Source organism: Trachurus japonicus, chromosome 13 (assembly GCF_045865225.1).
Source record: "Trachurus japonicus isolate A0001 chromosome 13, Traja_1.0".
NCBI lineage: Eukaryota > Metazoa > Chordata > Actinopteri > Carangiformes > Carangidae > Trachurus > Trachurus japonicus.
In genome coordinates this window covers 24,446,672-24,472,403 of record NC_140919.1, presented here as the reverse complement: position 1 = coordinate 24,472,403, position 25,732 = coordinate 24,446,672, and the positions used below count along the sequence as shown (strand labels likewise).

The window sequence follows — 25,732 nt, the reverse complement described above, 5'->3', positions numbered from 1 at the left end:
TTTGTGTAATGAAATAATATTGAACCATGACTCGATTACTCTTTTCCTACAGACTCTCTACACTACATCCTATTTACAAGTTTTACTAGATGGCTGTAGAGATAGAATGAATTGTGGGATAATGGAGTATTGATGACAGTGGAGCGGCGCACAGTAATTTGTTGTGGTCCCTCTGTGGCAGGTTGGTAATGGGTCAGCGACTCCTGGTAAATTACCCCTGTGGCTCCTCAATCCTCTGTGACCCGCACACACACAAACACACACACACATAGTGGTGCTGAGGCAGGAGACGGTTTGGTGGCTTTTATTGACAGTAGTTTATTGATTAAGGTGAGACAGGCTTTGTGCATGTGTGAGAGAGAAAGCGAGAGATTTCTTTTGTGGTATCTTGCTCAGTGATGTGGGTGTGAGAGAAGTGTTATCATTTTGCCCGTGCTGCTGTTGAGTCTGTCAGCACATATGTGCCTGACATTTGGACAGATAATTAAAATCTAAAGGTGTGCCTCCCCCAGGTATAGCTCATTGATTTGACAGGCTACGATACATTTAAAACCTTCCGCTCACAGGAGTCAAGAGACATTTATGCTGAAATAATTGGCAACAATTAATTCCCTGGTGGATTAGTGATACGTGTGACGTGCCATGTTGAAAACGGAATAATTTCACAGTGAGAGGTACAGCAGCATTAAGAGGTTATACAACCAAAAGCATGTGAACAATGCTGTCCTTGCTTTTTCTACTTTTGATCTGGGGCTGTCCAGAAATGGGCTAGTTCTGATTAAGGGAAATCCTATGCCACCTCAGATTTTCTAGAATTGTCTGCTCTGTGGCAAGAATTTGGTATTTCAGCACGTCAGTGCCCCTATAAACCAATAGGCTATTGTTGAAATATTTTTGGTGTAGAATAATTTAACTGGCCTGCACAAAGCTCTGACATCAGCCCAGTCCACCTCTGGTATCAATTGTGATCCTGGTCCTAAAATGCGACATCTGCCGGAACTCATTGATTTACTTTTAGGTTTGATTTAACTCAATCTAATTTAATTGAGTTATTTCTACTGCTTGCCCTCTGATTTTCCTTGACTTGCAAAGTCTGTCCTCTCTCCAGGATTTTATTTTTCAGCCATTGGATTTCTGTCAAAAAGTCGTCTTCTCCTCCTTTGCCCTTAGATTGGCCTTTAGACTTGATATTCATCTCTTGTGTCCTACTGTTTTCCCCCCTCATTGTAGGCCTATTTTAATTTATCAGCAAGACAAGCTAACTTTTTTTTTCTCAATTTATGACTACAGTCAATGCCAAACATCCACAAAACAAGATGTCTGCTACATGCATTTGTCCACAAGACAGAAACTTGTCCAGCCCTCTTTAGCCTCTTAGCCATAAGCAACATGATGAAGACATTATCTTCAAGGAATAACAGGGGCACATTTCTTTTAAACACAATCTGGCTACCATGAGATGTTTATTTTATTTTCTCTTATAGGTAGGCTACTATAGGCTACATTGTTGACAAGTGATTTCACAAGATAAGATAAAATTTGACTTGGGCATGAAGTGGTGCAAGGTACATATAAAACCACAGGACTGACAATAACATAACAGTTAGTCACAGAAAGTTAAAAACAGCAGCAAAAAACAACAATGGGCATACAACAGTGCATTTTGATCTTTTTTTATACAGTCTATGATTTGGATATAGACGTTTTTGGACTACAAGAACCACAATTCATTCATTCATTCAGTGCCGCGAACAACAGTGCTTTGCGACAGTTCATCAAACAGTTGGCGGCAGTGTCATGGCGGCGTACGGAGGCAGTTTTGAGAGTACAAGCAGCATTGACCAAAGAAAGGAAAATAAACGACAGGCTCGACAAGAGGTGCTAGAAAAGGTAGGAAACGAGAGGAGTCGAAGCAACAAGTCTATGTAATCTCGGGTTGTCTCATTAAGTCGGTGTATGCTCCTAGAAGAGACCTGCTCGTCCGGGATGAAAGCTAACAGGCTAACAACACAGCCAACGTTACGTCGGAGAGCAACAACGTTGTTGTCACGCGCGGAGGAACTCGGCCTATTTTTCCGTGAAATTATCCTTATCAGTAATTTAAATGGTTATCTTTGTGTCCCTCTCCATCTCTCTGTATGTCTTGGGAAGCTGAGAGCGTAGGTGCGTCTTCACATTAGCCTGCCAATGTGTGTCTGGGCACAAACACACAAGCACGTAGCCCGTGAGTTATAGCACAAACACTGAGTGAGGCAGATAGGAGACCTGCAGCAGTGTTTATACAGCTTTTATGTCACAGGCCGTAGCTACACGCTGTAGCCAGCATAAAGATTAGGACCGACCATCGTTTTTGTTATCACGTATGTACACAGTTTTCCAATTGTGCGTAATCCCTTTTTGCTGTGTAGCTTTTTGTTTACACTGTTGCCAGATACACAGACTAAACTAGCATACGATGCCTCCTGTAGATGAGCAGTGATGGTTGTAAAGACATTATCTGCACGGCTCACCTGTGCTTGATCTGGCCAAAGTAAAGGTCTAATTTATTCTGCCTGAGTTTGAAGAGCAATTGGCTCATAATGATTTAACTGTCATTATTTACATCCTGAAGATAAACGTGGAGCTAAAAAGCACTCTGGTGTTCAAATATTTGAGAATCTCATCAGCAGGATCGTGGCAATGTGTAGACGGTGTCATTACTTTTATGATGAGAGAATGATCTCTCTGTTTGTGGATTAACACAAACAGAGAAACAAGATGAAAAAGGTTTAACAATTAGCTTTTATGTCACACATTTACATCATGTTGTACAATTTCCCAAGCTTTATATGCACACAGTGGCTTGATGATCTGGTTTCCTTTTTTTCATAAATTAAAATGATAACATTTCTTTAGATGTGTATTTTTCTAAATGGAAGTCATTCTCAAAGTCATCTTTTAGTTATCTCCTCACTATTTAAAAAAACGTTTTTTCTTTCTTTTCCATTTCACCTTCATTATTGTTCTTGGTCAATATCTGTCCATTAGGGCTGCAACATCTGTCTCAGTCCCACTGAATTAGTTCAGTACTCTTTGAACTGTTGAGTCTTATGTGTGTGAGTGTCTTTTGGAGTCATATTTTTCCCCCCATCCAGGCCAAGCAGCAGTATGAGAAAGAAGAGAAGAGGAAGGAGCTGAAGAGGCAGAGAGGGGAGGACACCTGGATGCTCCCTGAAATCAACCAGAGACTACAGCAGATAGAGGAAGTAAGATGCATAATCTTTCACTCAAAGTTGTCCATATATTAGCAACTAATAATAACAATGATGGCTGACTGTACTGTACCTCAAAGCTGTAGTGGTAGTGCTACTTCGGCATGAAACAGTAATTTGACAGATAGTGTGAATATTGATGTTCATTACTGAACTGTCTAATTGTATTAAACATTTAGTACAAATGGTTATTCCTGAACATATATAACAGATGTTTCAATGACTATCAAAGACACTGTTCATGAAAAGCATCAAATTCATAGAACCTGAATCTCCCCAACAGGAGGGCTCGGTGAAGAACAAGAAGAAGAAAGAAAAGAAATCTAAAAAGAAAAAGGAGAAGAAAAAGAAGGCCAAGAAGGAGAAGAAGACAGTAGAAGCAGGTGGTGGCTCTAGTGACAGCTCAGAGGTAGGTTATTAAGTCATTGTCCACTGTTGGATTTCTTTGTATAAGGTCTCAAGTTAACTCCTGAATAATGTCAGTAGGTTTTGCTCCACTGTTTATTAGCTTAAATCTTTAAAGTGACTTGAATCCTGCCCAGCGATGATGAGTCTTTATTTAAAAATCAGCTTTGGTTTCTCACCCTTCATTTATTCATTTCACATCCTTTTGTTTTGATATGGTGCCTCCCCTCCTCACCATCCTTCCCTTTTCTACACTTTCCATCTCCCTCTCTGTGTCAGGACTCAGGAGATGAGTGGATTGAGGCTCAGCCTCAGACGAAAGCTGCAAAACCATGGCAGGTTTCTGATAAGTCCAAGCCTTCAGATTCAGAGAGCGATGTCGGTCCAGTGCAGAATGTCCAGGTAATCGCTGCCTGCTTTGACATAGATGTTGTGAAATGATCTCTCCTTTTCCTCTTAAAGGACAATTCCAGGCGAATTCAACTCAGGGGTGTATTTTCATATCATTTTAGGTCTAAAAGAATGAATCTGAAGATTTTCAGTTTAATCGCTCCTGTTTTGCGGTAGTTGCGTCTGTCCGTGCATCGCCACGGCAGCAATGAATGGGAGTGGATGTAAGTTCCGCTGTTTAGGCTGTTTCCAGCCCTTAAAGCCGCATTTTTTTTTTCCACAGACAGCATCAGATGGCTACTCAAACATGCACCGAGAAGTTTATTTACTTCAAGCAAGCCGGACATGTTTGTAAAAGTCGATCTAATTCAAGTCTTCCCGGGAGTCTCGCGCGAGCCCGAAGTTGCAGTGCTGGTGTATTCAGGCGCAGTAGGAGCTATCACTTGTGTCATAAAACACTGGAATATCAACTCTTTACTTGCTTGAAAGTGTACATTTTTTTCACATTACAGCGTTCAGGTGGCTACATCAAAGATGCGCCGAGAGAAGTTTTTTTTTACTTGAAGCAAGTAAAGAGTTGATATTCCTGTGTTTATGACACAAACGGTAGCTTTTCCCACTGCACCTGAACACACCGAGCGGCAATCTTGGGTCTCGCGCGAGACTCCGGGGGGTGACTTTGAATTAGATCGACTTTTACAAACATGTCGGCTTGCTTGAAGTAAATAAACTTCTCGGTGCATGTTTGAGTAAGCCATCTGATGCTGTTCTGTGGAAAAAAATGACGCGGACTTTGAGGGCTGGAAACAGCCTAAACAGCGGAACTTACATCCACTCCCATCATTGCTGCCGTTTGGCGATGCGGGGGGACAGACGCAACTACACGCAAAAAAAAGGGAGCGATTAAACTGAAAATCTTCAGATTCATTCTTTTAGACCTAAAATGATATGAAAATACACCCCTGAGTTGAATTCGCCTGGAATTGTCCTTTAATAGTAAATTCAAAACAACAGTAAAGTCTGGTTACATAAAGTTGTGGTTACACTGTCATTTATCATTTTGTGTTTGTTTAACTTCCCTCATGTCTCCCTCCATGTTATAGAGAGACGAATGGATGAGTTTTGACTTCCTGGCTATGAAGACCTCGTCCACAGCAGAGAGGAGGGCTGAAAAAGAACGACTGAAAGAGGAGGAGAGGGCAAAGGCTGAGGCCATTGAACAGGTGTGCATCTGTTTTCTCCACTTCTTAATTTTCTTGCCTTCTGTTTGGTTCTTCTAGCGTGTGCTGTATCATTGTAAATATACAGAAATGATTCTAGTGTGTCTGTCTGTGGTTCCCTCAGGCTGGTTTACACAAACTGGAGCTGAACCCATACTGGAAGGATGGGGGAACTGGTCTGCCTCCAGAGGCTCTGGCTGGTAGTGCAGCAAAGAAAGGTACTCTTTTCAGTTCATTAGTCTTTATCAAGACCTGTGGATTATTATTATATGCACCCACTGGAATTGGCCACTGAAATAGGGTGAGTTTAGTTTCTATTCTGGAGTTTTCAAACATATTGCACATCTGTTTTCTTGGAGTCGTTTAAAACGTTATGGTTCAGTCGAGGGCTTGATTAGAATTATAGGCAGAAAAGTCAACATGGATGTTTTGGAGGAGGCAGAAATCACAGAGTACTGTGTCAGAGATGTAGAGAGAGACACACACAAAGAGACAGATGGAGAATAATCTGTGTTGAGCTGACTGCAGGTATGTGTACATGTGTCTCTTATCTTTACACATTAAATACAGCCCTAGAATTGGCATCCACTCACTGTTGCAGGATTTATTTTACAGCAAGGCAGGATAAGCTCGCTCACACACACACACACACACACACACACACAAACTTGCTTACTCTTTCCCTCAAACTGTGTGCCAGATGGGGATGTTGTTTATCTCATTTTGGCTTCTAATTATGTTGGGTTGCAGGAGGTACAGACTAGTGTTCGCATTCCTTTTCCTTTGCACCTTTTTGCCAAGGAAGCACTTTGTGATAATGATCCTGTAATATGGATCATTTAAAAAAAAAAGGTGATACATAGCTTGAAATGCCGTTGCAAAAACAAAGCAATTCAAAAACCATCGGTGGTTGCTGACAGAAGAATCAGTTTATTTCTGTTATGTAATAAAATGTATTCACCTCATATTTTATACATTGGATAGATTTTTCTAAATGGAACAGAAATGTCAAATGTCAAAATTGTCATTGTTGGCCATTGTGTTCATCAGTCACACTCAATGTCTGCATGTATTCACACTAATTCAAACTGCTCAAATATTTGGATATTTTTGATTTTAAAAAGATAATTTATTTCCCGTGGATTTGAGACTCTTTTACTTACGTTTACCTCATTCATTTTTCTCTCCCTATTCCAGCAGGCCCGGTAGTTAATGACGGAGGTCTGAGTTGGCTGAGGAAGAGCTACCAGAGGATGGAGGAGCAGGCCGAGAGGCAGCAGCGCAAACTCAGTGATGTGGTGGCTGAGAGATATGGAGTGAGGATATACAGGATTTAAACACACAGTGAACATTGTTAAGTCAATTTATAACAAACCTTATTTGTGTTTCTGCAAGTAAGCTGAGACATCCGTTTTACAGTCATTGTGCTTTATCATTAACAATAATCTATTTGTGTGTGTGTCACTTTTGTTCAGTTAGATGCTTTCACATTGCATAAAGGTCATTTCTTGAAATTAGATGGAAACTTTGACCAAAAAACACATTGAAAGCTTTTTAGCCTTGGTTTTATTTTGTATGCACACATTAATGACAAATTGTTTTGGGCCAGAGACAGTGTTCAAGTATTTTAATGTCTTTTGTTTCTTTTTTCTTAAAAGTCAATGGAGGAATTTCAGCAAAGACTTGCTGAAGCAGAGAAAGCTGTGTATGGACCAAGAAAAGGAGAAAGAGAAGGAGATGGCCCATCAAGAGGAGGCTGGAGGAGAGGAGAGAATGAAGACAGGGAGAGATGGAGGAGAAAAGAGGGAGATGGTGAAAGTGAACGTCGGTGGAGAAGAAACGAAAGTGAAAGAGACTCATCACCCCGAGACAGAGAGAGATACCACCCTGAAAGAGGAGGGGAGAGGGAGAGGCAGAGGGGAGGGTATCGGGGAGGAGGGGAGGATAGACGCCGAGATGGAGACAGGTATGGAGAGAGGGACAGGGATAGAGACAGAGAAAGAGATAGAAACAGGGATAGAGACAGAGAGCGAGAAAGGGAAAGAGATAGAGACAGAGAGAGGGACAGAGATAGGGAAAGAGATGGAGAAAGAAATAGAGAGAGAGATCGGCCCGATGCTTCATCATCTGGGGAAAGTTGGGGTCAACGTTCCCTCTCTCTCGGGTCACTGAAAGCCCGCTTCCTCAAACCCTCAGAAGATGAAGACAGTGGTGAAGGTGGGTTGATGTTGAGGCCTTTTTTAATTAATGTCTAGGTCAAATTTTGCAGAAGGAACTCCATAAGGACCTGATTTTGTAATAACAGCTGCATGAAGTTGCATGTCTTGATCATGTGTGTAAAACCCTAATTAGGATAGATTACACGTGTATAGGAAGCCATAACATGATATGTAATGTCTTAACTGTGCAGCTTCGGAGCGTCCTCCAACTCGGCCCTCGGCAGGATTTCTGAAACCCAGCTCGGACGATGAAGACTCCACTCCATGTAACACCGTTGTTCCTTCATGGAAGAAGAGCAGCAATCCCGTCCGAGAATGTGACAGCCCGGAAAAACCAGAGCTGGAGAAAGAGAGGGATCCTGGGAAAACTGTGACTGCTGCTCAAGCTGCTCCATGTGGTGACAAGACATCCAGGTTTTTAAACTTGATTTCTTACCTTCAAAACAAGGTTAGGTTAGTGTATTGATTGAATATTCCAGTGTTTAATTCTGTGGTGTGGTGGACAAGTCATTCAGCTTGATGACTAGTTATTTGAGTAGAACCTTGTTACTACAAATGTAACAACTACAATGTTAATAATTTCAGCTGCATATTCACTTATTACAGTCTGGGCTGTAACCTGTTGGCTTAATACAACCCAACATAGAGATGTTGAGACACATACACACACACACACACACACAAAAACACACACCAACATAAACTACGGACACACATAAAACTTTTAAGAGACAATGGATGAAAGTATCCGTGCATGTGATATCATGCTAATGTATTCATATTACAACCTTACCAGAGATGTTCCCACACTAATCCCTTCCATTAAACCTAGCTCTGTCTTCACATATGTGCTCAATTAGTTTCAAAGGACCTGCAAAAGCTCCTAAAGTCCTTATCTGCTTTTGAACATTAGTCTTGATAGACCCAGGAAACCCCTTCAGTATCTGAGCTCTGAGTCTGTAGCTCGAATGTTATCGTTCATATATCTGATTTACCAGCAATAGCTGTGCCTTTAACACGGCTTATTGCTAATTTCACTACGCTCCCCCAGTTCTTCTCTCTTTTAATTATATTCCTATGTCTCTCATTGTCATTCCTCTTTGATGCTAATCTCAGTCTATTGTCACTGTTACTATACAACCCCAATTCCAGAGAAGTATCACATGTTTAAACAAAGAAATTGTACCATTTTAAGAAAAAAATAAGGTAATTTTGTGTTTGATGCCAGCAACACATCTCGAAAAGTTGGGACAGGGCTATGTTTACCACTGTGAACCATTCCCTCTTCTTTTAACAACAGTACATAAACGTCTGAGAACTGAGGAGACGAGTGGCTCCAGTTTTTGATGGGGAATGTTGTCCCATTCTTGTTCAACAATTAGGGGTCTTCTTTGCTGGATTTTTCGTTTCATAATAGCCCAAATGTTTTCAATTGGTGAGAGGTGTGGACTGCAGGCAGGCCAAGTTCAGCACCAGCTCTTCTGCTATGAAGTCATGCTGTTGTAATGGATGCAGTCAGTGTATGGTTTAGCATTGTCTTGCTGAAATATGCTAGGCCCTCTCTGAAAAGGACGTTGTCTCGATGGGAGCCGATGTTGTTCTAATTGTATGTAGTACTTTTCTGCATTGATGGTGCTTTTCCAGATGTGTAAGCTGCCCATGCCATAAGCACTAATGCTCCACCATGTCATCAGAGATGCAGGGGGTATGGGTTTTGAACTGTGTGCTGATAACAGGCTGGATGGTCCCTCTCCTCTTTAGTAGGGAGGACATGGCATCCACGGAACAGTTTTCCACTTTGCCTCACTCCATTTTAAATGAGCTGTGGCCCAAAAAGGATGGCGGTGTTTCTGGATGGTGTTCGCTAGGGCTGTCCCGATTATCATATTTAGATAATCGATTATTCGCGGACATAAAATCGATCAAAATCGAAGCTTTGACGGCCGGGGGGTGCGTGATCGTAACGTCTGACGGGGGAGGGGGGGTATCCGCGACCATAACGGAAATAATGAAAGTAATGGCAAACAAACACTGCATATGGAAACAGGTTCTCTTGTGCTTCAGCCGGGTCTCATTCACTGATCGGTGCTCACAGCCCAGGACGAGATACTAGCAGTGAAGATATCAAATGGGCCACTTCAAAGTGACTGTACCCAAATGAAGGGACGTTTCGACCCTCATCGGGTCTTCATCAGAGGGACAAACTGATTAATCCAGGTGTGTCTGACCATTGTTGTGAGGTCAGACACACCTGGATTAATCAGTTTGAACTGAACTGAAAAAAAAAAAACGGACTTCATGATCGATTACCATGGCAACGAACGAAGCTCGACGCTTAGATTTTTTTGGGTCAGCCCTAGTGTTCACATATGGCATCTTCTTTGCATTATAGAGCTTTAACATGCATTTGTAGATGGCACGGGAAACTGCGTTTACAGACAATGGGCCTCATTCACGAACCGTTCTTAAGAACAAATTTGTTCTTAAGTCCTACTTACGAAATTTTTACGAAGATTGTGGCATTCATGAATGTTTTCTTATCCAGAATTTGTTCTTAACTAAGAACAAAATCTACGAACAGTCAGGAGTATACTTAAGCACTTTTAAGTGCTGAGACTTCTGCAAAAATTAACCCGATTATAGCGTTTTCTTTTGTTCTGCAGTTGTATGATATTATATGATTTGAATTAAAGAATTATTTTCTTATCTTTTATGATGTTTTTAATTAATCATATATATTAATAATAATAATTGACGAATCATTTCAGTCTCTTTAAAACTTTTATTAGACAACTTTAATTCATATCATTTTTGCCCCCCGGGGGGGGGGCATACAGCTGCCGATATGATTTTTTTTTTCCTAATTGCGGGCTGCAACAGTGCACTTACTGTAAGTGTTCACACTACACACAACTGTTTTTTTTTTCATATGTGATAATATGATGATATTTATGGTGGCACATGTGAGAGTGTGGTCTCTCACAACCGAAGAGCTGCATCCACGACTGACGCTACTAAATATAAATATAAAATATAAACTAAATATAAGCCTTTTGTTTGTTTCTTTGTTTCATTCCTGCCGCAGTAGCGCCACTTCACTACTTAAGTTCTTTTTACGTTTGGAGTCTGGTGCCCCCTCCCAGATTTTCATTTGCGCATTTCAACTTTCTTTCTCACTTCACCTTCTCTGCTCAGTGCCTGTGGGTTCTGTGTGCACACGGCCCTGCAGTCTCATGCCCTTTTACGGGCATTGATGGGGCTGTTACCTATGCTAATCATATGTTAATTAGACTCACCTGGCACACGCCCTCAACTTACAAGGAGATGGCATTCATCAAGTAGGAACACAGCTGCGAACAATTCTGAGGCTTACGAACGCGTTGATGAATCTGACGTAGGGTTTTCTTAAGGAACTTCTTAAGAACAACTTAAGAAAGAATCTAAGAAGGTTCTTAAGAAGATATTGGTGAATGAGGCCCATTGTTTGGGGAAGCGTTTCCATGCAGAGATGTTCACTGATTACAGAATCTGACCTGTTTTTAATGCAGTGCCACCTGAGGGCCTAAAGATCACACACATCCAATATTGACTTTCGGCCTTGTCCGAACAGACCGGCAGAGAGATTTCTCCAGAGTCTTGGAATCTTTGGATGATATCATGAACTGTTGATGATGGGAAGTCTTCCCAATTTTCCGTTGAGGAACAATGGGCCTCATTCACGAACCGTTCTTAAGAACAAATTTGTTCTTAACTCCTACTTACGAAGTTTTTACGAAGATTGTGGCATTCATGAATGTTTTCTTATCCAGAATTTGTTCTTAACTAAGAACAAAATCTACGAACAGTCAGGAGTATACTTACGCACTTTTAGGTGCTGAGACTTCTGCAAAAATAACCGATTATAGCATTTTCTTTTGTTCTGCAGTTGTATGATATTATATGATTTGAATAAGAATTATTTTCTTATCTTTTATGATGTTTTTTTTTTTAGTATATTTTTTGGCGTTATTGCCTTTATTTGATAGCACAGTGAGATAGACAGGAAAGGGGGAGGCAGAGAGAGGGGGAATGACATGCAGGAAATGTCTGCCCGACGCGGGATTCGAAACGGGGACGCCTGCGTTGAGGACTGTAGCCTCTACATGGGGCGGCCGCTTTACCCACTGCGCCACGCACCGCCCCATCTTTTATGATGTTTTTAATAATCATATACAGTGTTTCCCCCAGAAAATTTGTTAGTTAAGGTGGTGTCTGACCTGTCGACGGGGGGGGGGGGGGGGCAGATCGATCGACGGGGGGGACGCGCCGCGCCGTGCCGTATTAAAGTTTCGCTTTCAACACGCGCTGCTGTTATGCGTGCGCGCTTCTCTGTGGTGTGTATGTGTGTGAGACGATGCGGGGGGGGGGGGCGGCGGCGGCGAATATCGCTACATTTTTTTTTTTTTTTAAGATGTTAGTTTAGGCGGCAGCTCTTTGTTGTTAAGGCGGCCGCCTTAACAGGAAAGCGCTGCGGGAAACCCTGATATATATTAATAATAATAATTGACAAATCATTGCAGTCTCTTAAAAAACATTATAGACACTTAATTCATATCAGTTGTTTTTTTTTTCTCTTTTTTTTGGGGGGGGGGGGGGCATACAGCTGCCGATATGATTTTTTTTTTTCCTAATTGCGGGCTGCAACAGTGCACTTACTGTAAGTGTTCACACTACACACAACTGTTTTTTTTGATATGTGATAATATGATGATATTTATGATTCTTTATATATCTTTTTATTGGCACACGTGAGAGTGTGGTCTCTCTGATAACAACCCGAAGAGCTGCATCCACTGCTGACGCTACTAAATATAGCCTAAATATAAATATAAAAATATAAACTAAATATAAGCCTTTCGGTTGTTTCTTTGTTTCATTCCTGCCGCAGTAGCACCACTTCACTACTTTTTACGTTTGGAGTCATGGTGCTCCCTCCCAGATTTTCATTTGCGCATTTCAACTTTCTTTCTCACTTCACCTTCTCTGCTCAGTGCCTGTGGGTTCTGTTTGCACACGGCCCTGCAGTCTCATGCCCTTTTACGGGCATTGATGGGGCGGTTACCTATGCTAATCATATGTTAATTAGACTCACCTGGCACACGCCCTCAACTTACGAGGAGATGGCATAAGAACACAGCTGCGAACAATTCTGAGGCTTACGAACGCGTTGATGAATCTGACGTAGGGTTTTCTTAAGGAACCTCTTAAGAACAACTTAAGAAATAATCTAAGAAGGTTCTTAAGAAGATATTGGTGAATGAGGCCCATTATTCTGAAATTGTTCCACTACTTTTTAGAGGCAGTTTTTTACAGACTGGTGAACCTCTGCCTATCTTTACTTTTACTTTTCAGAGATTCAGCTCGATGCTCTTTTTATACTCAGTCCTCTTACTGACCTGTTGCCAATTAACCTAATTAGTTGCAAAATGCTGCCCCAGCTGATTCTTATTAACTTATTAGTACCTCTTACTTTTACAGCCTTTTGTTGCCCCTGTTCCAACTTTTCTGAAATGTGTTGCTGCCATCAAATTCAAATTTACCTTGTTTTTTTTCTTAAAATGGTACAAATTCTTAGTTTCAACATTTGATGTGTTTACTATGTTCCATTGTGAATAAAATTTGGGTTTATGAGATTTGCACATCATTGCATTCTGTTTTTATTTACATTTTACACAACGTCCCAACTTATTTGGAATTGAGGTTGTACATTTTGAATGCTATATCAGCATTATGCATGGATATTCAATTTCATTTACTATGTATTACCACAGAAACTCTTCCAAACTGAGCCAAGTGATTGCGTCATAAGCTTGCATGTTTTCATGGCGGTCCAGCATACAGCAGCAGTGTTGTAGGCCAGATGTCGGAGTATCGCTGCCATGTAAAGCCTTCTTCGTTCTGTGCTTTGCCTCATTAGGCTAAGTTGTTTGGGTAAACCAGCACCCGGAACCCCTGCAGCATGAAATGAGCCTGCAGTGTGTGGCAGCAGAAGGAAATGAGGCTATGAGAAGTGTAATAGCCTAGAACGATGCTTCCCAGACTGCAGTTCAGATCCTTCCAGGCAAAGATGTAATGATCTCCGGGAGGCACAGACTCAAATGAATCATAACAGATGAGCACAGTGAGAGTTCAGAAGAAAACAACTAAATGGTTAAAATAAAAATAAAAACTTCCAATTAAGTTTCCTTTTAAAGAATCATGGACTAAAACTAATTAAGTCAGTGAGTTATGTTGTTCAGAAGGTGGATTATGCGGGAAATTTGGGAGAGTGGAGAAGTTCAGAAGAGGAAGATGTTCTATAGCTAGGTGTTAGCGTATCACTGGTATAATGTTGTTGTGCAACATCACTAATCAACAGGATTGGTGTTTTCAAGTCTGAATGTTTTCTTGCTCAATCAAGATCTGGAATTTGTTTAAAAAATCGACCACATATTGTAATGGAGTGAGGGATGTCTGGTCTTTTTTTAATTTTTTTTTTAAATTAATTGTCCCTTTCTCTTCTTGGCTTTTCTCTTCCCTTCAAACTCTCCTCTTAGAAGTGAGAGTGAAAGTGAGGAAGAAGAGGAGGAGGAAGAGGTTCCCCTGATGTCAGAGGAGGAGATGAACAGACTGGGTAGCCAGTTGGTGAAGGCAGAGATCATGGGCAAAACGGTCAGTAGGTTCATGTTATTTTGCTCTTAGTCTCCTTGATTTCCAGTGGAAATTATAAAATGTCCAACACTTATTAAAGCAGAAGTAAGCGATATATTTGTGTTAATATAAGTCTTAAATAGTTATATCTTCCGACAGCAATCACTTACATAGAGTGTTTGGACCGAAACACAGGTCTGTCAGTCACTCTGCTCTGCTCTGAGCCGAGGAGAAAACATTTCTCGTATCCTACAGTTTTTATCCAATGAGGAGAGAGAACGGCATGAAGGGCTGTGTGTGCAGCCAAGGGATGCGCGTGAATGTGGTGACGTAGGGACGAGGACTGTTATGGTGCGTTCAAGGCAACTCGTAACTCGTGTTTTTCCGACCTGTGAAGTCGTACCAGTTCGATCTGGTACGAGTTCACGGAAAAACACGAGTGGGTTGCCTGGAACGCTACAAAGTCGTAAGTTGTGAAGCTGTAATTTACGGTTTCAAAAGCCTGCCTGGAACGCAGCATTAGCCAAAACGACCGGATCGCTTACTTCTGCTTTAATGGACTTGTGGAAACTGGGCTAAATAAGCAGATTTAGGATTAACTCACAGAACACAATATAAACCTACATAAAACTGGTTCATAACTACAAAACAATCCACAGTCCACCATTATTCTTGCCAAACAAGTATTTGTTAAACATGTTCACTTCGCTTTTATAGTGATATACTGTATATATGTGATAAAATGAATGTCTTTCAATCACTTTTATTATTATAGTTTATTATTCTCTTTGAAGGCTGGACCTGCATTAAAGTAGCTCTAGATTTATGGGTTAAGTGGCAGTTGATTTGCTTTTTCTCAACACATTGCCTTCCCCCTTTGGGCAGATTTAAGAGCACAGCAGGGGATCCATTAATTTATAGCATCCATTGATCTGTGCACTTAACTCCCCCCTCTGTCTTCACGTGTCAATGCTAAGAGTGGTATTGGGAACTCTTATTGAGAGTGTTAAAAGGCTGTCTGTCAAAACACAGACACTCATGCGCACTCACTGACGCACACACACAGACAGACACACGGTCACACCTATAATCCAGAGTGTTATCAGCCTGACTGCCAGCATCTCCCTACACGACAAAGCAATCAAACCGATATTCCCAAACCGCTTGTGTGTGTGTGTGTTAGTGCGTGTTAAGTGCCTTTAACTGTTGTGCACTTTCATGACCTGTACATGTACATAGAGGTATTGATATCTGTCATGGCAGTATGGCTTAGGAGGTTCTGTGTGTGTGTTTATGTCTTTGAGGCAGATCATTTTTATTTATTTATTTTGAGTCATCTGCAGTTTCTCTGTTTTACTGTGTTCTGCCTAAAAACCTCTTATCTGAAATCTCTTATCCAACTTCAACCATTAATTCATTTATTAAACTTGCTTTTATACTCTTATGTCTGCCAAGAATTTTAATTTTTATATTTACTTGAACACTGTAAAGACATCAGGTGTCATTGAAAAACTGTTGTTGGTTATGCAGAATATAAATAAGTATGTGTGTTTGTGTGTTGCAGGCGTTGGTTGAGAAGTTGAAATCACAGCTGGATGCGGTACGGAAAGCCAGAGAGATCCACACTGCCAGGAAGAAGGTACAAGAAGCAGCCAATTCAAACCAGGTCTGTAGATTTTGTATTTTATTTATTGTCTATCGTAAAACAAAAAATAATCAGACACTTGACAGCACTTCAGAATCACCACAAAGTTAAACTGATGTTGCACCCTTCATGAAAGAAGGATTTGCTGCAGGCCTTTGTATTAGACTGCATTCATTTTATGACGCATTTGGCAAATACTTTAACTAAAAAAGGACAAATAGGACTTCTTTGGAAATATTTTTCTCCACTTCCTTTGCTGTTTCCAGAAAGTTGTTTTCCCCTGGGCAGATGTCTACACAGTGCTATTTCCCCTTGATTTACTATATATCCAACTTGCACACACACACATACACTGACCGATACACACTTCACTGAACTGTGGATCAGACACACAGCAGATTTAAACAGACACAGACATGACATCTTGAATTGGACATATATACAGATATAAAAACATGCACACACAGGAATAGACAGATTCTCAGCCCTTCCCCCGACACACACTCAGACACACTCTGAATCTCCCTGTGTCCCATTTATCTGCTGGGTCTTTCTTTTTCCTCTTCCCATAGTCTAAATGTAGATCGGCACACTTAAGGTTATATAAAACTTAATCTTAACCCTCAGACGACCCTTTGAAGTTGCCAAGACTGGACAAAAATGTCCTCACAACCATGGTTTCAAACCAAAATTTGTCCACACAGCCATAGAGAGATGGGCAGACATGCAGTCTCCCATCATGCAGCAGGCAAGAAAAGTGCATGCGCTTGTCTGGAGATGAAACCAAACTGCAGGGTTTCCCGCAGCCTTAACAGGAAAGCACTGCCGCCTAAACTAACGTCTTTAAAAAATAAAAATGTACACTGATACATCTAACTGCTTTTAATTTGTTTGTTTGAAGTCTCCTCACCACTTGACTTTTATGTCTTACTCCTGGAACAAATGTCTTTTAGTGCTGATGACACTCTTTCCTACCAGAGGACATTCAGTGTGTGTGCGTGTGCATGCCATGCATGCACGTTTGTAAGTTAGGTCAAATTCAAGTAAGGCCGTTCTGTTCAGATAACAAGACCACAGTGAAATCCTTGGTGAGGTTTCAGAGAAAATGTAATAATTCTTAGGTTTTAGTGCACTTATCAACTGAGAGGTACTTCAGCCCTCCTAAAGATGGAGTGTCGCTGATTTGCACTCATTTGGGATCCCTTCCAGTCTGGCTATGGGAGACTTTTGGCTTGTCTTCATCACTCAGTGCTCTGACTCTTGTTGCCTGCCTACCTCATATTTTCATATATTTGTGTTTTTTCACTGCATGTGCACCCTTGAGAGGCCTAACTGTGCTGACTGTAGCAAAGGAAGTATTCTTCAATCTCTCTTGGATCATAGTTCTGACAGTCCATCTTGTCTGTTTCAATTTCCATTGATTTTTTTCACATCATCTCTCTTACTCCCACCGTGTTCTTGTTTGTCCGTCTCTACCTGTCAGTCTATGCCCAGTCTTTTATCTAATAAGACACCGGCTGTGGTTACATAAGACTTTTTTTCTGAATCAGGTCAATCTCCCAACAAACTATTTAAGTGAGTGTTACATAAAAATGATGAGATAAAGTGTCCTTTTTTACAGTTGTGACTGAGATTTCAACTGCTCCAAGCAAGCAAACCTTTTGGCCTTGGAACTATACAAACTTGTGTTGAGCATTAATTTGCAGCAGATGTATCAGAATATTGGGCTATTGGAAGTTTTGAACAGAAGTCAAGTCCTCTTTCTTTTTATCCAACAAAAAAATGACTACTTTCTCATTTATTATCCAACCAAGTGACTCGAAACAAGTACAATTTCTTTGCAATTAGCCAGGTTATTTAAGGTGTGCTTGTGAGATATTTTTATTCTGATGGAGTGAGGCTTAGGCCATATTATAACACTGGATATAACATGTATGATGCATAATAATAATATTATATATTGTGATATATTGTGTATCATGGTATTATTTTTTGGATATTGCCCAGACCTAGACATATGACAGCCAAGGTTTTATACCTCATAGACTAAAAAAAAAGTTTCATTTTTTCTGGGAGAACACAAAAACAAACAAAAATGATACTGACCTGTTTGTGTTTTGGTTTGCCAGGAACCGGGTCGCTCCACTGCAGACCAGGAGCTCCTGCTGTTTAGAACGGATCCATCAGGTCGGGCCTGGCCAGTGAATGCCCCCTCCGGACCTCAGGAGCCCCACGGAGGACGACGGAAAAAGAAACCGGTAAAGAAAAAGGGATGGAGGGGGGTTGGTGTAAAACTTTTCTACAGGGCATTAGAATAGTAACAGAAAACCAGCTCCTAAGAAGACGGAGAGGATTCTGCATACTACTGCAATTTTAGTTGCTAGATGGAGGTGATTAGAAGCAAATGAGATGTTTGTGTCCTGCTGTACTTTTCTTGTCCTTTGGTATTAATCAGGGTGCGTAGTTAGAGCATGGACTCGTTTGTAATGTAAACAAAGCTCTCCAGTCCATTCTCTGTTATGAGAGAGTGGTTATTTCAAATGCTAAGAGTGGCCTCGTCTCCTTCAACGTCTGGCTCACCCTTTGCTTCCCTCATGATCAGTCTGTGTGTGATAGACAGAAATGGACAGCTCAGAGACAGAGTTTATCTTTCCAGGATGTTAAGTCCACCCACTTTAAATAGCCGTCCTCCTGTCCCTTTACTGTCCTTGGTCTCCCATTTTGTCATCCCTCCTTTTCAGTGGTTTTAAACATTGCTTTCTTTTTTCTCCCCAAATTTCCAGAGAATTTTTATTCCTCACCACCTTATCTTTCCTCGACTCATTTTGTTCACACAGTCTCTCTTCACCTCTCTCTCCAGATTGAGACCCATGTTGAAGGGCAACGCGTGCGCTATTTCCAGGATGATGACAATGTTGGTCTGAAGGAAATGGTGAGGAGGGAGAAGATGAGCTCTGCACAGGATCAGAATGCCCTCTATTCTCGAATGGCTGCCAAGGTAAGAAAACCAAAGTTTTACCACTGTGTGGTGCTGAGTTCAACTTGGCAATGTGAGTGACACCTTAGGATACTGATAATTATTAGAGTAAAACATTTATTGACTACAGGCAACTGCAAGTACAAGTATGGAGTTTTACCAGTGAAACATTATGCAGCCAGATAGCAGAATGGTTTGATTGTTTAGATTTATTATTTTTTTCAGTTTTCATTGTTTTTATTGTTTGAACCTCACTATTTTGGGTGCCTCAGAGTTGGTGTGTTCTCTACATTGTGGCAAATTACTAATTTTTTGAAGCCTAAACAGAAGAAGTGTATGTGTTTTTGACTTGCAGTGTGGCCTTTGTCAAGATGTTGTAGTTTCTCATAGCTAATGTGGATAATTGATGGATTGATAGATTTTTTAAATCATATTTTATCAGTATTTGAATTAATAATTAATAAATTACAGTGCATATACAACAATGCATGCAAGTGTTGCTGAAAAGAACATTGAGAGCAATGAATGCACTTTATTAATGGCAGACAAAGGATTGAAGTTAGTGATTATTAGTGATTTTCTTTTTAAGAGTTAGAGCAATATGCGTCATTTTGACAACTAAGCTATTAATGATCGTAATGAGGTGCATGCATAAAGCAATCAAAATCAAAATTTGGGATCACCAACTCTATTGGAAATGGACCAAACACCAAATTAGTAAACATTTAGACTGGCTAATGGTTAAAGGCTAATTGGCTAAAGTTTGAGCACCTAAAAGAAAATTCCAAACAATGAAAAACAGATCTATAGGTTATGTATCCTTGCCAATATACTGAAAAAGTACTGTGAGCAAAGATGGATGAAGGTAGACATTAAGTGCTGCAGAGCTGCAGTGTGGATCTGTGTTGATGGAAAGGATCAGTGTCATACCTGCCCTTCAGCTGAGGAAAAGGATAGACGTTTTGTCAGGCAGGTAGGAATCTGGCCCTGTGCCATTATCCATTTCTCTCCACTACTACTTTTTACATCTACTCGTCTGTCTGTGCGACTCTCTCCTTCACCGTGTGCTTGAAATAGTCACACAACAGCAGGTGTGTGTGTGTCTGTGTCAGACTCCACTTTTCCATGAGCTGAGACTCACTTTCCTTTGTCCTTCTTCTCTCCTCCACTTGTTTATGTCTTCTCTCTGTAGGTAGGAATATGACAAGGACAAGTAGTGTGACAATCTGGCTGACAGCTGTGTGTACATGTATGACAGGGAAGCATTAACGAACAACAAAGGGATGGAGGGGTTGCCATGACAATTAGGAAAAGACAAACGCTTTAGCTCATGCCATGATTATTCTTTCTCTGACTTTCACTCACTTGCTTATGCACACACATGCCCTCTCTCTGTCACACACACACAAACAATTGCTGCCCCTCACTCATATATTCATTGCACTTGCATGTGTATGTAAACATACACGTTCTTCACCTACAAAGAGTGGCACTAAAAATACATCCACAGTTACCATGGCAAGGCTTCTATAAATACCACTTTTAATCACAGCTATACAGTGGTACGAAAAAAAGTAAATGAACCCATTGGAATTACCTCCATCTATGTCTAAATTTGTCTCTGAATATGGTCGGATTTTCATCCAAGTTTCATTTATTAACAAATACAATTTCACACATCATTGTATTGTTCTTCTCCATATTAGAAATATTTTTCATACTATCACTGTGTAGACTGGAAAAAGTAGGTGAATCTTTGACGTAGGGCAAGTGACAGAATCATCACAAATGTTTAGATCTTCATTGGTGTGAATTATGAGATAAACTGAGGTGTGGCTGCTCCTCCTTGACATAGGTGTCCATCTTATCTCACCAAAGAGTAAGAGCTAAAGGCTTAGAAGCATCATTGGAGCTGGTTCATCTCACCTCACCTTTTCATTAATCTGCCATTCAAAAATCATGGCACATGGCTTTGCTGAATGGACTCTGAAGTAAAAAGAAATGATGAATGACAGTTTATTTTGTATATTACAGAAATGAATCACCCAAACACACAGTCTCCTACTGGTGCAATCAAACTTAAGTTCATGCACGTTTACCAGTTTGCTGCTCTTTGCTTTTATTGTGGCCGGTAAAAACACTGACATTTATCAATAATTGATGTGCATCCAGAAACAGGAATGTGCAAATATGTGTCCCTCTGCTGTGTGGACACAAGATGGAGAACTCAGACTTTTTTTTACCATCTCTTTACCTCAGTAATGCAGGTATCTGCAGGTAGATCAATCTTCGTTAAGGATTACACCCTGTTTTCAGGGACCATTTCTCGAGTTGTATCCACTGGTCAGAGGCTCATTAGCACACTAGGAATGTCTGGAGGTTTGATGTGGGACATTTCTGAATATTACATGAGTATTGTGCCAGACATATGTTAATCTCACCCACGCTCCATTCTCAATCTATTATTTAGATTGCATCATAAATGTATCTATTTATCATTAGCTGACACCTATGTAAAGAAAAAACACATGAGCAGTGATGCTGGAGATCCAGTGTGGATGTTGATTTATTACTACTATATTATGACTAATTAGTCCACATGTAAGTGTATGAGAGTACCTGTAATGGTGTGTGTAAAACAGAAATACTGTCTGCTCCTGGACCATTGCAGCATGTGCTGCTCCACACTTACATGTGCAGTCCTTTGCACACACACACACACACACACACACACACGCACACACACACACACACACACACACACACACACACACACACACACACACACACACACACACACACACACACACACACACACACACACTCCATCCCTCCCTCCCACACTGTCACTAAACTAATCCAATTTTCACTCTCACTCACACACTGTCCTACACAGCGAGTCATGCACACACACTTCAGCCATACTTCTCTGCCTCTCGCTCTCTCTCTCACACACACACACACACACACACACACACACACACACACACACACACACACACACACACACACACACACACACACACACACACACACACACTCTCTTCAACCTGTTGCCCAGTCGCTATGGTGACAAGACTCAGACGTAGAAACACCACAGTAGATACTCAGTATCCTGCCTCACACTGCTATAACACACAGTAACAGATTTACATGCAAGGCAGTTCAGACACATCATCACACACACACACGCAGAATGTGCTGTGGAACCTGCATACACCAATTAGTGAAGCTACCAGCTAGGTTCTAAGGACAGTCTGTGTCTCTACTGAAGTTTAAAGGATTACCATTACTTAGTAATCTCTATAGAAGAAGTGCCTTTGTAGAATGGTTTGTTTCAAGCTTGAAATGTGAATGGAGGCTACATTTAGTGTGCTTACCATTTAAAATGGTAAGCACACTAAATGATTTTACGTACCTATAATTCATCGAAATTCTCCACAGAAATAATTTTGACAAAGAGTGTGAGTAGTCATTTTTTGTTGCAGAGAGAAATATTCAGGTCCAGGTTTGGCCAGTAATGATCACACGGTGTTTAACACTGTTCACCTTCTCCCCCCTCCACTCCATCTCCTCTTCCACTCCTCTTCTCTGTCTCGCCTGTCGCGCCCCGTCGTCTTCACGGCTCCCTCTGCTCCACTCCATTCTCCAGATGATGGGGAAGACAGACGGCGACAACTACACGCTGGATGACATGTTTGTGTCGAGTGCGGCGCAGCGGGAGGGCGAGGGGAGGGAGGAGGAGAGGATGAGGAGCAAAGCCATTGGGGACAGTAGGAGGCTGGCTGCCTCCATGGAGAAATGCCATCACTGCTTCAGCAGCCAAGAGCTCCAGAAACACCTCATTGTGGCGATCGGAAGCAAGGTAAAGGATCGTGAATGTGGGCAGTTTTGAGACTTTACGAGGAAAATTGTGCTGAAATGACTTATTTCTTAAAGGGACAACGAGGAGTTTCTATTTGGTTATAAAAAAAGTCTCACGTTAATGTGGATGAATCTACGCTACCAACACTTGTTAATGGCTCCATTTTCGATAAATACTGTATATCGTTTTGTCTCTATCGTTATTTTGTTATTATTAGTGGTGGAAATGCTGGGCGAGCCGACCAGCGTTTCCTTACTTTCGGTTTCACAGACGCTCATGAGAATAACGCCGCCGTATTGCCGGTTATGGCCGCCGTATTGCCGTTTATGGTTGAGGAGTTCCAAAACTTTTTGGAAAAGCGAAGCTTTTTCACACTACATTTATGAGCCTCCGCGCGCACCGTGAAATTCTTTGACCGGCGCAAGACAGACTCATGTTTTCATTCATCAAGAATTAAAGTCAGAGGTTCAAAGAGGTTCACATACCGTGGTAGTTCTGACCATAAACAGTGATTCGGCGGCGTTATTCTCATGACTCGCCACGAAACCGAAAGTAAAGAAACGCTGGTCGGCTCGACCAGCATCTCCGCCACCACTAATAATAACAAAATAACAATAGAGACAAAACGATATATTTATCGAAAATGGGCCCATTAACAAGTGTGGGTAGCGGAGATTCATCCACATTAACGTGAGACTTTTTTATAACCAAATAGAAACTCCTCGTTGTCCCTTTAACTGAGCCATTATTTCCCAAAGGTGTTGCGTGTCAGCATCTTGTTTTGTCAGACCAGCAGTCAAAATTCATTCTGTCACAATCAGTCTACTATTAGAGAAGAATATGGAAACCAAAATGTAATTTAATTTTATTTATTAAAGAGGATTCAGTATTTATTTATTGACTCTATGCCTGTAATCTTGTGTCCAGGTGTACCTGAGCCTGCCTGCAGGAGTCTCAATGGCAGAGGGCCACTGTCTCATTTGTCCTCTCCAGCACCACTGCTCTGCCACCACTCTGGACGAGGACATCTGGTCAGAGATGCAGGTTAGCCAGTCAGCGCTCCCCTATAACTGCTGTTTAAAAGTGGTGGTACAAATAACTAGAACGAAATACGACCTACGTTTTTCACAGTTTACTTTGAGCAAGAATGAGTGTGAGTTCACTTCTGTGCTGCTTTGCTGTCCTCAGCTGTTCCGCGGTGCTCTGGTGCGCATGTTTGAGTCCCAGGAGCTGGACTGTGTGTTCATGGAAACACACATGAACCCACGCAGAAGACAGCACATGGTCCTAGAGTGTATCCCAATGCCTCGTGAGCTGGGCGATATGGCTCCCATATACTTTAAGGTCTGTGTGTGTGTGTTGTCACAGTCCAGTCAAAAAATGGAAATGAGTAAATAGGTTTGACTGCATAAAAAAATGTATATGTCAAGTGTGTTCTCTATGTCTCCAGAAAGCAATCATGGAGTGTGATGAGGAATGGGCCATGAACAAGAAAGTTGTTGACCTCTCTTCAAAAGACATCCGTCATGCTGTATGCTCTATTATCTTTGTCTCTCTTTTTATATTTCTATCTTCTTTTTATATTTCTGTCTCAAACCTCAGTCTCCTTTTATATTTCCACACCAAAGACACCCAGAGCATAGGTGTGTTGTTTTCAGGTTGTCTGCCTGTTTGACTCAATATCTCAGCAATGCTCTGACAACACTTCAGCAGACAACACTGTTTCAGGGATGAACTGATAGGATTTTGGAAGGATCAAAGGTCAAGGTCATTGTCACCTCACAAACTGTAGTTTTGGCCTTGTAAACACAATATATCTCCAATGTCTCAAAAGAATGTCTTTAAGTTTGGTAAAAACATTGCTTTGATTCAAGGACATACTTTGGTGGCCAAAGGTTGAAGTCACTGTGAACTTATGAACATGATTTTGGCATTGTGAATGTATATCTAGACCTCCACAGTGGAACCTCTTAATGTTTCCACTTGGACTCAAAAACAGGTTTTAGCCAAAATTTCACAGAAACTCTGTGATTCTGGATAAATGGGCATGTCTCCTGAGAGTAGTCTTGAGTGGCAGAGGCATACAACTGATTGTAGTCTAATTTCCTTTGGTTTCTCTTATATTTTGTTTATTTCTTTCCCAGCATCTTGACTTTGCTTTGTTCTGTCTGTCCTTGTATTCACTTGTCCTTGTTAATTGTTTTAAATCTTTTGTGTATTGCCCCTCTAGGTTCCTCGAGGGCTGCCTTACTTTGCTGTGGACTTTGGACTCCAGGGAGGGTTTGCTCATGTCATTGAAAATGAACAGAAGTTCCCCCACTATTTTGGCAAGGTCAGTTTTATGTATTTAACTTACTGCACCTCATGCATCGTCATGCTGTTCTCCTTTTTTTTTTCTTTAAGTTGCTGCAGTTTCAAGACTTAACTGTGCATATGTGACAATGGGTTGCAGCTACATTATGACGACCTGATTTTTACATTACTTTTTTGCATAGGTTTCAGTGCATACGTTTCCCATATCAGACACAGCCAAACAACATATGTTTAGTGATAAATCATCATCTGGTCCATAGTAACAGCATCAGAATAGTCACAATTTACAACTGAGTTGTTCTTGCAGCCCAGCGTTGTAATGATTCTGAGGCTTAATTCTATTTACATTACATCTGTATTTCAAAATGATCAATCACTTATTCATTCTCCTCACAGGAAGTGGTTGGAGGCATGATGGACTTGGAGCCACGACGTTGGAGGAAAATGATCAGAGAGAACTTTGACGATCAGAGGAAAAAAGTCTTGCAGTTCTCTAAATGGTGGAAACCATATGACTGTACCAAGGCAGAGGGATAACTGGACACAGCCTGGGGACAAAGACACACACACACACACACACACACACACACACACACACACACACACACACACACTGTGGGGGGGGGGGGGTCATTTTGGTTAGTCTGGTGCAGATACTGTTGAATCTGTAAATTCAGACATTGATCATATCAGCTCTTATTCATATGTTAAACCACCATGTTTTTACACTGAAAATCCCTCAAAACCAAAATATCATTCCCCTAATCATGTATTAATA

General features: G+C 41.1%; 1 protein-coding gene across 2 annotated transcripts; it reads left to right on the top strand.

Annotated features, from left to right (window-relative positions):
* Positions 1-1,770: 1,770 nt before the first annotated feature.
* cwf19l2 (CWF19 like cell cycle control factor 2) lies at positions 1,771-25,530 on the top strand. 2 transcript variants are annotated; one of them, XM_085795507.1, is made up of 19 exons: positions 1,771-1,890; positions 3,135-3,245; positions 3,535-3,660; positions 3,936-4,058; positions 5,150-5,269; positions 5,391-5,484; positions 6,467-6,582; positions 6,925-7,483; positions 7,677-7,899; positions 14,061-14,175; positions 15,719-15,820; positions 17,929-18,057; positions 18,660-18,797; positions 22,429-22,641; positions 23,569-23,685; positions 23,830-23,985; positions 24,092-24,172; positions 24,872-24,973; positions 25,351-25,530. In XM_085795507.1, exons 1-19 carry the CDS (start codon positions 1,798-1,800, stop codon positions 25,489-25,491), a joined length of 2,859 nt encoding a protein of 952 aa, XP_085651633.1. In that variant the 5' UTR covers positions 1,771-1,797; the 3' UTR covers positions 25,492-25,530. The 2 variants fall into 2 exon arrangements, with proteins under 2 accessions (XP_085651633.1, XP_085651632.1); XM_085795506.1 differs by having other exon boundaries at positions 6,464-6,582.
* Positions 25,531-25,732: the final 202 nt, after the last annotated feature.